This window comes from Pyxicephalus adspersus, chromosome 11, assembly GCF_032062135.1.
Source record: "Pyxicephalus adspersus chromosome 11, UCB_Pads_2.0, whole genome shotgun sequence".
Classification (NCBI taxonomy): Eukaryota; Metazoa; Chordata; class Amphibia; order Anura; family Pyxicephalidae; genus Pyxicephalus; species Pyxicephalus adspersus.
The window spans coordinates 33,176,814-33,191,192 of NC_092868.1; the positions used below are offsets into that span (position 1 = coordinate 33,176,814).

The window sequence follows — 14,379 nt, forward strand, 5'->3', positions numbered from 1 at the left end:
ATATATAAAAGCATTTGTAAAAACAAATTAAATTATTTTATTTCATAAATCTTTGACTAGCCTGCTAATTTCTGCTCTCTCTGATGCATTTTTTTAAAGGGTGACGAAATTCTTTAAGACAATGGTCATCCTGTGTTGTCATGCAATCTGGTGCAGTAAATGACCTGCTTATTGGTTGAACACTGATCACGTGACTTTCAGTTGGACTGCTAGGCCTGTGCAGTCAGTGTAAAAATAACTGATCTACTGGCAGGACTAACAGGTAATAACTTATGTTAGAGGGGGGTCTTAGAAAAACAAACTAATCTGTGTTAATACTAATGTCATTTATTTTGTATTGTTGTCTATTGATAGTCTATTGTTCACATACGTGCAAATATTTTTGGGTTTCGTGTGCATTGCACTATGGCAAGCCATTCATATTTTATGGGCTCCCAATGTGCTACAAGCCACAAGCAACTAAACATAAACCCTTGCACTTCATCACAATTCAAGAGAGCTCTTATCCATGCTTGTGATGTGCTGAAATGCATTGCAAAGCCATCCATAGTGCAAATGCACTATAAATGTACAAACATGATATTTATGCGTCATCATTTACTTCTATGGGCCAGTAGAGGAGGTTAGGGTACCTAATCTCTGCATGGAGTATTTTACATACAGGGAATGAATGTGTTTTGTGCACATCACCAGTTTTCCGCAGAAAGATTCACAGATGTGCAAGTGCTAAAGGACAAGCTGTTATAATTACAGGAGGGTTTTGCAGTCCTTTCAGATCAGATGAATAGGCAGCACTGGTAACACAATCCTGGAGTTTACCAATGATAGACATACTACATAATTTTTCATAAAGAAATGGTACTGGGGTCGGTAAAAGAGAGTTTGCATCTTGTCCATTGGACATTTCAGTAAATTTTGCTACTGGGGAAAACGCATGAGTCATAAGGGAAAATGAAAAGTTATTTTTTAAAGTTACAGTACACAAGTGAGGATCAAATACACACACAAGAAAAGCAAAAATACAAAGGGTAATATTTTTAAAGAAGTAAATCTGATATTTACTGAAAACTGTCCCTGGTAGAGAATCTTCCAGGTCAATGTGTTTCAATGGCAGTAATTGATTCTCCACCAAGGAAAGTCTCAGGGAATGTCAGGAATTCTCTGCTTTATTTATAGCCCTTAATAAAATACACTAAACCATCCTTAATATGCCACACAGAAAACCCACCATCTAAAAAGCAGTAGATCTTTTTTTATTAAGCTTAAGCAGCTCAATAAGAAAAACATTTCAGTTTCAGCCAAATTTTAAATTTGCAAAAACCTTTTCACTCTGTACATCCTGTTACGGTTTGAACCATAGAAATCTAATTATGAACCATCTGAGCTTAGTATAGTAGAAGTGAATACTGTTTCTGGCATATAAGGTATAACTGGAAGCAGGGAAGTGATAGTAGACAATTATCAGCAATCAAATAAACCTATATTGAGATTTTGATAGGAGGTTTTAAGATCATTTGACATATTTACAAAAACATGTAAACAAATTTGCATTTACCTATATAATTTAAATTAAATATAGATAATATGATACAGAACCAAATGCATTGGATACAGGACAGCAATATAGATGTGGCTTAGCTTTATTTCTTCTATTCTGAGGTTGCTAGAGTTAATTAAACAATGGCCTGTATATGAAGGACACCTGTATCAGGCTGAGTCCATGTTCCAGCCTATATAAATCTCACCCAGAGCTGTATGTGTTGTATAAGTGCAAGCTTGTGTTCAGGTAAGCCGGATGGTGGGTTATTGTGGTGGCTGGCTTAGTAATAGAGTAGTCTGTTACTTTGGATATTTTCCTTTATTTAAGTGTTAAAAAAATCACAAATTGACAAAGCTTTGTAATGGTGAAAAACTGTGAGGTTGTGTTCCCTCCCTAGTTGCAATTTGATGTAGTATACAGCTCTGTGTTTCTTGGCCAGGGTTCTATGGGGCACTAGGAGTCCTCCAGTGGTTGTTAGAGGTTCCTTGAGTCAAGAGCAGTTTGTACCCTAACTTTTTAATTGACACCATTGGTCTTTTTGGCTATCTGTAAGGGTAATATTCACAATGGCCAGCAATGTAAGAGGCATTCTTCCTAATGATCACCACACTAATGTATTGTGAGCTGTGTATATTATAGTGACAGCAGTCCTCTGCTGTCAAAATATCAAAATCAAAACCTGTCTCTTATAACCTGGTTTATCCGTGTAGGACGCTATCAAAGCTGTGCTCATATATGTTCTAGAGTCAATGTGGGCTTGCAGCCTGCAAAAGATTACCTTGGGCATCTAGATGACATATTGGTCTTTGGTTATCAAGTAGATATCTATTGTTGCAGTTACATATTTTTTTTTATTTAGTGTTTCCCAACATCCTGTGCCATAAGACTATTCCACAATGAAAGAAGAAATCGCAGCAACAGTTGTCTTTATCACAATGCTGGTAAAGAAGCACAGGAAGCTGAGCAAGCAAAAAATGGACATTTTTGCAGCCAAACTGACCACCATACTATTTGCAAGATATAAATCTCATTGGTATGCAGAAAATCCAACCAAAGGACAAGCTTTCAGGTAAGCTCTGTGAACAAACTTTAAGTGTAAGTAGTCTGTAGTTGGCGCAATTATTCAATGAAACTGTACATTTGTCAGTTCAATGGAAGCCTGGAGCTATTGTGTATTTATTCCCAGCTGACAATAGTAAGAAATTTGCAGATGGGTTCTTCCTCACAATTTTCCAAGATCTGCAAATCCCATGTTATGACCAGGCATCTGAGAAATTATTTTTTGCTTTTCTCTATGCAAACTCCACCCCTACTTTGTGGGAACATGGAATAGTTATCCAGGCGATATAAATGGTGACGCAATGCTCTTTTGTAGGCCTTTTTTATTTCTGAACTAGCAAATGAAAGGAAATATTAAAGTGTTTATATGGAAGCCAGTATTGTCCCTGAACTAGTACTGGCTGTAGGATAAGGCTGTCTGTTTAGGGCTGCTGCATTACTGTTTCTTCACTCTCCTAGATGCATAAGGATAAACAAATGTCAAAGTGTTGACACTGTTTTGGCACAAGCATGTGCAGAAAGCAATGTGGATTATGATGCTCTTGGACTGCCAAAGGAAATGACTATCTGGGTAGATCCATTTGAGGTTTGCTGCAGGTAGGTGTTATATTTGCTTGTTTACATAAAGGAACTTTTAGTCCGAATGAGAACTTTCCTCTACAATCATGGACTACAACAGGGGATTGGAAATGTCATTAGTTTTACCAGCATGGATTTGTAAATGAAGTGATAATCCGCTTGCCTGAATGGTGTAAGGAAACTAAGCAATCTAAAAAATCTGCTAATGACTGTCCATAAAAAGAAATACACATTTCAATGCATCACAGACAGCAGTGCATTGGTTAAGGGATCTGCCTAGTTTGAGGTGTTTCCTACAGTCATGGTAAATATTGCTTCATGATATGGTTTACTCTTACCTGCAGTAAAACATTTCAGGGCTAGGACCTATAAACTGGAAGGTTCCCAATACTACATATTTAGTTTCAATGTAAAACCTTTTCTAATATGTTTCCAAAATGGATATAATGGTATGGTATAATGCTTGTCTTCCAACTTGTTTAGTGACTTGAGAATATATGGCTCCATGCTTGACACAGTTATTGGGAACTTGTGTTATAGCTTCTCTCTGCAGTGTAAAATGTCCATCACTGTGGCACCAAAAACTTGTAGCTTTTTGGTGTTGCTTTAATAAAGTGGAGGAAACTATTTCCTTTACTGGGGTGACACATGAAAAAGTCCTTGAGCTATTATCTGTTTTTGACTTTTAAATGGCATTTGTGTAGACATCCTGCCACCTGAGTGTATACCTGCCTTCTGATTTGTGTAATAAAGATGCTAAATATATTTGCTATAACATGGGTGAAAATACACATTGGTTAATAGGGGAACTCCTTCTCAAATTTGTGCACTAGGTGGGGCTTTATCTTTATACACAATGAATCAAAGTGTGATTCCTTGTCACATGGTACCACCTAGTGGACAGTTTGGTTAAATAGTCGGTCCCATTCTCAACTTTACCAATTGGTAGATTACACAGTATTCCTATAGCCAGCATATTATGCAGCGTTCTACAAAGTCCATAGTCATGTCACTAACTGCTCCCCAAAGGAGTGCATAATCTAATGTCATTAGAGTCAATTTTGGTGTGAAGCTTATTAACCTAATTGCATGTTTTTGTAATGTGGGAGGAAACCCATGCAAACACCAGTTGAACTTGCAAACTCTATGCAGATAGTTCCCTGGCTGAGATTCAAACCAGGTACCTAGTGCTAACCACTGAGCCACTGTGCTGCCCAAATGAAAGAACTACTTCAGTAATAAAGTTTGTTTGTGGGGGGGGGAAATGCTAGTAAAAGGTTTATTTATTTTTTTTTTGTCCTAAAATTTTTATTTCCTTTAGATATGGGGAAAAAAATAACCCTTTTACAATTGCAAGCTTCATGGGTAAGGAGGACTTAAATGTGTCTAAGCGAATTAGCACAGCTGTGGAAAAAGCCACTTCAGATTACCATTCTGGTACATCCTCTGATGAAGAGACCACTGTTAAGGAGCCAAAGAATATTCCGACAATAAGTAATCCGAACAGCATCTACCAGGTATGTGTAGAAAAGCTTCATTTCTGCCATTTTGCACCGTTTCAGTATTCTAGCCAGATGGGCATTTGGAGGGATTAAAGATGAACTAATCCCTTTTTTATTATACACTGTATAGGCAGGTTATTTCAGATGAGAGATTTTACTTTAGCAGTGTAATAACCGTACCTGTGTGGATATTTTGTATGTCAATCTTCCACTACTCTTCTGAGAGTCAGAATTTTGGCGGTCTGGAGATTACTTTTTTGTTTGTTTACCGAGGCTGCTGTGACTCCCAGCTATGTATGATGAGAGATGTGTTGGTTTAGGATGGCAATTCAGGTGTGTCCCTGACCTCTTCCATTAGGAACCAATGTGAACCCTGTTTGTCTGCTAGGACAGTGGTCATTAGTGTTACCTGGAGCTCCTAACTTGCCAGTCATGGATGGATTGGCAGTGATCTGTAGCCCAAGGGTTGGAGACCTCTGCCAGCTTAGGGCATGTCTGCCTGATTGGCTATGTATGCTTGGTTTGTGGAAATTCTGTACAGAGCTCACATATGATGAGACCAGTCAGACTAACTAGCAGCATGCAATGGTTGCCATTGAAGGCTACTGAATTTGTTAGTCCTTGCTAGTCTTCAAATACCAGCAAAATCCAAATCATTTAGAATAAAATGTGTAAATGGCACAGTTCCACATTTGGAATACATGGAGTCTAAAGATCTGGTTCAGTGGATACCTATTCTTTGGACCTGGTTTTCCCTTGTTTAATATGCCAGTCAGTTTGGACAGGTTGTTGCCTTGTTCTAATAACTCAGATTTTTTGATCTTTGTGCAGAGTGCAGACCACAGTCAACCTATACAGGCTTGGTCCCAATTTCCTCGTAGAAAGAACTACCCAGGTGAAGGATATCATCAGCATCAATCTTCATCCCATTATCCTCAGAACAAATCCTACAAGCACCACAGGCAGTCGGCATCATTTGCAGGTCCTCGCATTGATCGCTACCACTGGGTAAACACAAGACGCTGACATAAAGTAAAGTCACTTAGAAAACTCTGTGCTTGTCTGTTTTAAATTTTTTTTATGAAAAGATTTTATTTATGAATTTTATGTATGGAAATCCAACTATGCATGGACATGTTTTTTAAAAAAATGAATAAATTAACCTGACTCTTTTAAATTGTGGTGTGGAATTTCTACTAGGCTTGAAATGGATAAAATGATTTGCATTGGTAAAGGTAAACTAGTATAAAATGTTCTACAGGCACAGTCCTAGAAAACTGTAATGCTGTGAGAATTGGGTTGTTTGTGTAAATTGAAGACATGAGAGGCAAACTGTTTCCTGAAGTTAGCTTTTGGAACAGGGGGTGTTAAACTCTGGCCCGGGGGCCAAATCTGGCCCCCAACATCCTTTCTTTTCCTTTTTTGCTCCCCAAAGGAATCCTGGATATGAACTGCAGCTGTCCTGCCACTGCATTGAAATGGTGCCGCTACTACGATTCCCGGCATCAGCCGCATCTATAGACTAGCGGGCTCTCTGCCTATGCATGGCCTCATATTGGGACTTTTAGATCGCAAATAATGCTGGGAATCTTAGTTGTGGCGCTGTTTCAATAAAGAGGGAGTTTCAGAGGCGGGCCACTCATAAGATTTAGCTCCACATTGGCTGTGTCTGGCATTTCCAGCACCCCCCCCCCCCAACTGTACCATTTCTTGCTACTTCAAGGAATGGCTGGATTTTCATAGAAGAATATTGTTGTTAACCTGTGCAAGAAGGTTACCGTTGAAATTTAGCTCAGAAGGCTACAAATGGAAAGAGGCATAACATTTTTTTCAAAAAAAAAAAAAAAAAAAAAAAAAATTTAACTTTTATGCCTCTTTCTCTATTATAAGCTTGTTCCAGATTGAATGTGGCGCAAAACCTCTTGTTTCCATATGAAAAGGTTTTTCATTTAATGAGAAGGGAATTTCCTCAATGTTTTTTCAATAAATTGCAAGGTTGGCCTGCAACTTTGTTTAAGATTTTAATTTTGTCCCTTTGTGTTTGACACTCCTGTTTTGGGGGAACTGAGGTCTGGGCATCCACTCCTGCCCTCAAGGTCAACTGTCTTTTTCTTTAATAGACTGCCCAGTACAAAATGAATGTGCTACACAATAAAAATGATTCTAAAAAGCAAGCTAACAGTACAGTCACCAGGCAGTCTTTGTGCCTAATGCCACAGAGCTGGGAAGTGAAACAAAAATGTCCCTTGTGTTACAAGGTCAAAAATGTCATATACATGTGATTGCATGTCAGGAGATGGTAGTGTTGTCTGGGATATCATGGTTTATTAGTCACTTCTCAGATCTCCTTTTTCTCAACATCTTGCTTAATATTATTGCCAGAGTCTCCAAAGCATAAGACATGCATCATTTTTAAGCATTTCTTAGGTCTAAGACTGTCCTGTACCCAAGAACAATGATTCTGTACTGACCATGATGCCAGTTTTTGAAGGTTGTTGGGTAAAACCTGTATCATTAAATGGTTCCAGCATTAGTTTTATATAAAAGTTTGAGATGTTGTCAATACATGAAATGTACCTACTGTGCAATCGATCAAATTTTGTTTACACAATTGTAAGAAGACCTATGCTGACAATGATTGATTTATACAAGCAGCCTATTAATAGGGGGAGTACTAGGGGTGGTAAGGCATTTTTGTAATACTGATTGTGCTGTGCAATAAAAAAGGTTACATCAACAAAGCCCTGAATCCTAGTACTAAATTACAAGAGAGGTTAGGGCAGAGATCCCAAACCCCTAGTGGGCCGCAGCTCTGGTTGGTGAACCCACCAGTGGGGTCAGAAGGACCCTGCTTGGGGAGGCGCACCGGCCATGGACCATGTTGCCCATCGCAGACTCGGGGAGGAGGGCAGGTTGTCTCTGAACACAACCCATCTATTTTCCCATTGAAGGCTCACACCTGGGATGGGGGAGCAGTCAGGATCTGGCATGTCATCACTCTGGGGGAAGTTTCTTCCTCCTTTAAATGACATGGCTCACCATGCATGCTCGGTCCAGAGTCCATGAATTTAGTGGCCCCTGATCTGCAAAAGGTTGTGGACCATTGGTTTAGGGGATTAAACCCCACCTTTTTTTTTTGGAAAGGCACTGAGGCACTGTACTGAATTCTAAAGAGAATTTATTGGCCTGAGTGGCTTAAGACTGTGGGAACATTGATGGCCTACTGCAGACTTATGTTTGCCTGAAGCATAGCACATGTCAGAAGATAATGTGACATTCCCTACACTAAGGCCAGATACAAAAAATGGATAAAGATACTGTTTTTGTTATCCTTCATGAGCCGGTCATGGTATATCATTGTATTGTAAGCATACTCTCTTCCAGCAAAGAAGTGCAATTCTAACATGATAGAGTATTGTTCTTGGTAAAGAGATACTGTCTTAGTTATGCATCTTGCCTTAAGCTGTTTGTAGGCTATACAGGGTGGTCAGGTATGCAGCTTTAGTCAGTCTGCCCTCGGACAAATCTCATTACAGGCTGTAGTGTAGGAGGATGTTGGTGAGCTAGGGAGAGGGTCAAATCTATAGTTGGGTCTTTACCTATCTAATGATGTGACCTGCTGCTTAGAATATTTATCTTTTTTTTTTTTTTTTTTTTTTTTTTTTTTTTATTATCATCACTCTTGTCACTGTAGAAATTTTCACTTAGTTTTGATTACAACTATTGTGTTATCCCTGAATAATATGTCTGTTGCTAGCAGGTGGCAGCAATGTTCCACCAGCGCATAACATACAATAAAATAAAACAGATTTTTAGAGAACACAATTATATGAATGCAAATTAAGATCTCACTATGTGACTCCTGGGCCTTTAAGATTTCATGATAAATTCAACTTCTGGGATAATTTACTTAAATGTGCTTGTTGCTAAATAAATTGTAATTTTACATTTAGGGCTAACTTGTTTCTACATTTCATTGTCTGTGTAACTAGGGAACATTGTGAGCCTGTCAAATTTGTACCCCCTGAAATACAGGCTCATCTTCTGGCAGAATAGACATTTTTTTTCTTTATTCTGTATATTGAGCAAAGATGATTTAGTTCCTCAAACCTGTTTTACTTTGTTAGGAATTTTCAATTTGTGGGGTACATTGCAGTGCCATTCTATAGACATTCTGAACCATGAAGCATGCCATAAAATGAATGTAATGGATCTGGTTTTTGGGACATTACTAGGTTTGCTGCCTATTCCAGTAAGGTCAATATACTATTGGTAACACGTGTAGATGAACAACTCTTAAGATCTCAGGGGCCCTTAAAATGGAACTAAAGTTCTGTAATAATTCAAGCATCAAGTAGTTGCAGAAAGACATGCACTGTCCTTTTCTGCAAAAGGCTGATCGCTATTTAAATTCCAAAAGTTGATTGCCAGGATTCCCAACTTTCCCTGGAGTTGTTGGCACTGAATGAACTCCTATGTGATTGAATGGGGTCAGGCAATCAAGATGGGCATAGTTTGAATACAGAAGAAAGGTGGCAGCGCCTGTGATGAGAACAAGTGACTAAATCTGAACTAAACCCAGGGGATTAACACATTACTATATCTTTGGAGACAGACAGTTGCATTACAATGTAAAGTTAATCACATTCAACTGACTGAAAAGTGTTGTGTAGCTTTTTCATTTCTAATTAAAGGAAGAATTAAAACTTGAAGAACCAAATACGGTATGTGGTGATGATGGTCAATGGAATGTATTTAACAAAGCCAGATGACTCTAACTGAAATGTAAATTAAAATTGCAAACATTTATTTCAGTTTTGCATAGAGGGGGTAAGAGTGTATATGTGTACATATATCTCTTTGTACTTGTAAAATGAACCAAATGTACCCCCTTTTCAGCAGTTTTCATCTGAAATTCACCCATGCAAGGTAATTTACTTTTTTTTCAGTGTTTTTGGTGGAAGGTTACCTTGATCTTTTTTGTATTGCAGATGTAACCTAGAAGAAGTGTCCTGAAAAATTGTCTGGTTACATCAGCAATTATTTCATGTTTCCAAACATTTATTAGAGAGCTGGCTGTACATTTATGAAAATCATGTTTGGAAAATCCTTGATATGCCAATGATAATGATGGCATGGCTCCCTTTTTGATACCACAAAAAGTTTCAACCCTTTATAAACCTATAAATGGTGTTTTTTTGTAATGCTTCTGTTCATGAAGAAACCAAGCCACAGTGAGCTTTCACTTAAGGTTATCCATTTATTGAAAATGTTCCACTTGTTTTGAGAAATGTTTTCTCTTTGGGGAAATATGACTCCTTGTTAGAGGAATCGGCTTTTGTGCTTCAGGAAAAAACCCACAGAGATGAAATTCCAGTTGTTGCCCATTAGATAGGTATTAGTTTAAACCTATAAAATTAACTTCCTTCTTCTAACCGCTCCTATAAAGGTTTTGAAGTCTTTACCTACATTTTCCTAACCTCCGCAGTTTGGATTAACAACTCTTTGGTGAGTGGCAGATTGTCAGTTTATTGCAAAGTTATTTTTCATTACATAACTTGTTTTTTTTTTTTTTTTTTTTTTTTTTTTTTTATAAATTTGAAAGCATAACAGTTAAATTTGTGTAAAATATAAAATTGAAATACAGAATATTTCTAACATCAGCAAATCTTTCCTTTTTTAATCAGTAACAATGTGCATCATTTTACAGTGAACTTTGCTCTATTGATATGTGCTACTGCACATAATCCAAATAATACATAATCATTGCCCTCTGCACTCTGAGAATGTTATCTTTGTTGTGAGTTTTCAATATTTCAATGATGTTCAATTTTTCAATAATGTCAATATTTCATCTTATTTCTTTATAAAAATCTAAAAATGCTGTGTTCTTTAAAATGCTTTTCTGAATTTGATATATATTATATATCAAAAGCAAATGTAGCTGTCAACAGTACATTTTGGTGATATTAAAGAATAGCATTTTAAACTTCCAGAGTGATAGAAATCAGTTCCACAATTGTTTCCCCAAAAAATCATCAAAGCAGTGCCCCAGGATGGCGGCAAAAACCCTGTAACAGGTATATGTATTATTCTCAATAGGCACTATGTATAGGGTTTTTTAAATGGATGCCAACTTTAGGTTTTGTTTTCTTAATTGTGAATATTAACCATAAAACATTGTTATTTATCAACATCACAAGTTTTAAAAGACATAATACATTTTACTCCATATTGGAATCACCTAAGTATACAGCTTTTTACATGTTGAATATACTTCGTGTCATATATCATACAATACTACACTGAATATTAACAATCCACAAATTGCATGGTGATATATCAAGACAAGAATGTGGACACAACTGTACCACTGGAAAAATATCAGCTTGTACATGTATGGATGACTCATTTTGCAGAACAGTCTGCAGTACTCAAAAGTTGTATGGGAAAAAAATACAAATATAACTGTAAACAAAGGAATATTAATAACTGAATCATATTCATAATAAAAAATGAATGTTTAATGTGTGATGTTGGCATCCATTTAAAAACCCATGTGCCTGTTAAGCATAATACTGCCAAAAATAATGGATACAAATACATCAGCCTGTTTCTTGCAATCCTGGGACCTCCAATGCATTTTGCATTACTTGATTTACTGGTTTTCGATCCAATCCATTCTGAACTTAATGGAAGTCCAGGAAAGTTTGATATGATGCAAGGAGAAGCTTAAATACTTGTATGAGCTTTTATTATTTAAGTAATATTCTTGATGGTGGAACTTTAGGCACTTACTGCTTCAGTAGCCCTAGACGAGCCACAAATATTTGTTGCCTTCATCTTATCCATTTAGCTTAAACATTCCAAAGACTTGCTCCTTACTTTCTCATGGTGCTTGATATTAGCAAGGTCTTTGGTACTGTCCCATGACCATACCTGCAATGTCTACTTTAGCAGTATGGCTTTGATCAACATTTTAGGAATGGGGTTAGTGCACTCTTCATGGTACCTAGGGTAATTCTGCATTAATTTTGTTGTTATACAAATGTACAGCTCTCTATTTACTCTTTTTAGTATGAGAGGAACCAGACAAGGAAGTCTCCTTTTGTTTGCTCTAGCCATTGAACTACTGCCTCCGGAAATACATAGCCATTTGAACATCTGTGGTCTTGGCTGGGTATTATTATAAATTCTGCCTATTTACAGATTAGGCCATTCTTCTTTTATTCATCCCTATAGTATTACATTGGCTCTACTTCTGGCCTTCATATTTACCCTGATAAATGTCAATTGAGTACTGTAGTTCTTACCATTATCCAGGTTAAATACAAAATGATGTGGTATATATTGAAATAGTAGCTGTCAGCAGTTCTTATTGGCTCTGTGAGTTCTGGGTTTCACAATATATACTCTATAAACATGGGCCAGTACCTTTTGAGTATATAAGTGATCCTGGCACTTGGCTCTAAGATTTTTTGGATAATTAGGCTGTGGCCATAAAATCCACCACAAGCCCTTTTCCAGAGATTTATTGGGATCCTTAAACAATGAACAATTTCTACCTCTCAGAAAAGATACCATGTCTTTTCAGTTCTCTTTAGGAGAGCATTCTTTCCACTGACCACCAATGCAATAGGGACCATCCTCATCAATAATTAATTCAAATGGTAACCACTTATGTAAAAGAGCATTCAAGGGTTACACAACAATGTAATGAGCACTACACTGGCCAACCAATCTAAAAGGGTCCTCCACTAACCACCAATTTAAATAGGAATACACTGCCCATTAATGTAAAGGACATTACACTGACCACCAATAAAAGGAGACACTTCTACTGCACAACAAATAAAGGACCATTTTCTATCTTTTGGCTATTATTACTTTTATTTCACAATTATTAGTGAATGAAATTCTTTTGCATAGATCATCTTGGAGTGTACAACATGATTATGCCATTTCTTTTATTCACAACTAATTCTTCACATAATTTTGCTAGATATATAGATAGATTTGGGGTCTTAAAATCGTGAAAGTTTTTTTAATGGTTCCATGATTAAAAGTTTTGATAAATGCTGATATGGAGAATGGAGGAACATTAACTCCAACCTTGGCTACTAAGCTCTGTAAATTTATCTTTTTCAACAAGACCTCATATAGAAACACAGTATATGAAATAAATGTAATATTAGATGTTTAAATCCCCCAAAATGTAATTAATAACAACTACTGATGCTTTGTATTTGGATATAGGATCTGGGATTTGAAGATGAATCTAGCATTTATGTTGCTGTTAGTGCTGTCTTCACAGCCGTCATTTGGACAAGTATGCTCACCAGTATATAACCGACTTCCAGGTATGGATAACATGGAGCCGTCATTTCTCTGACAAGTTTTGCCATTTAATATTTTAGTTACTAAAATGTTTCCAATTTAAATAAGTTTCTTTTCCATTCAGCATTCATCTGAAGCTCTGCATATTTGCAGAATGGGAGTAATGTAAATACTCTGTGAAGCTGGTGAAATGATTTTTAAACTGCTTTCATCTGTCCAAAAAAGAATAGATAAGTCAAGGGAAACGCTATAGGCACTCATCTGATCAAGCCATTAAAATTCACAATCTTTTCATTATTACAACAGAATGTTGGCAGCCTACCATCCTCCTAATGTAATTCACAATAAAATTGTATGCTTAAAAGGTATTGTACTTTTTGATAATGGTATAGAAATAGTTAATGTCCATAGTCTGCCCACAAGGTTTTGCTTTTAATTTTTATTATCAGATCTGTTGTTCCTAACGCTGTTGCTCTATTTCATTTTTCTCTTTTGTCTACCTAGATAATACTGACATTGTTGTGACATGTGGACCAAGAGATATTCAACTGTCCATAAAAGTTTGCCCAGTTTATTTTGCTAATTTTAATCCATATGATCTTGTTCTTAATGGAAAACACAACAATACAGCATGTTTGGGTACTTGGGACAATTCAACTGATACTCCACTGTTGAAATTCACTCAACTTCTTGATGACTCCAGTAGTAACGTATGTGGAAACATAATTGAAGTAAGTACAACAGATACAAATAAATGTGTGTTTACATGCACCCTAATTTTTTTAACATTTAAAGAACTGTTTCAATAGAGATCGCTGTACAGGTTGAAAAATCAAAAATCCAGCAATTGATAATCCCATTCTTTTAGTTTTCTGGATTGAATTTTGAATTACATTTTCAATACAGGGACTGTAGTACACTGTTTGGCCACTAATAGTTTTGATAGTGCTGTTCTGCACAAACAGCTGTTAGGTCTTGCTTGTTACACTAAATACATGCTCAGACGTCCCTGCTGCCTGCTACCTTGAACTGTGCCAGATGTCCGTGGTGCTGCGGGAGGAAAGCTGGCCTGTATGTGGAGGTAAGTATTAAAAAAAAACAAAAAAAAAACGGAATTTATGAAAATCCAGCACTTCTCAGGTCCAGAGGTTGTTGAATTTTTGATTGTCAACCTGTACCAATTTATTTTTGGAGTTATTGTGGAATTTTAGGAATATGAAAAAAAAAAATATTTATTGCCTTATAATTGCCTTATGATTGTACAGTTCATGACATAGACTGTCTGAAGTTCTAATAAAGAGTCTAGTATCCCATGTCGAATATCAGACATTGACATTCAGCCTTATAATTGCTATATATATA

At 36.7% G+C, this 14,379-nt stretch overlaps 2 protein-coding genes across 2 annotated transcripts in view; both read left to right on the plus strand.

The window, feature by feature from the left end:
* Positions 1-216: 216 nt before the first annotated feature.
* BTG4 (BTG anti-proliferation factor 4) lies at positions 217-5,857 on the plus strand. The gene is made up of 5 exons (XM_072426406.1): positions 217-262; positions 2,400-2,609; positions 3,059-3,196; positions 4,500-4,695; positions 5,512-5,857. Exons 2-5 carry the CDS (start codon positions 2,437-2,439, stop codon positions 5,704-5,706), a joined length of 702 nt encoding a protein of 233 aa, XP_072282507.1. The 5' UTR covers positions 217-262; positions 2,400-2,436; the 3' UTR covers positions 5,707-5,857.
* Positions 5,858-12,952: 7,095 nt separating this feature from the next.
* LOC140341152 (zona pellucida-like domain-containing protein 1) overlaps positions 12,953-14,379 on the plus strand; it is an 11,899-nt gene continuing 10,472 nt past the window's right edge. The window contains 2 exon segments of the mRNA XM_072426704.1: positions 12,953-13,040; positions 13,522-13,748. Of these exon segments, the coding sequence (XP_072282805.1) occupies positions 12,953-13,040; positions 13,522-13,748 (315 nt within the window).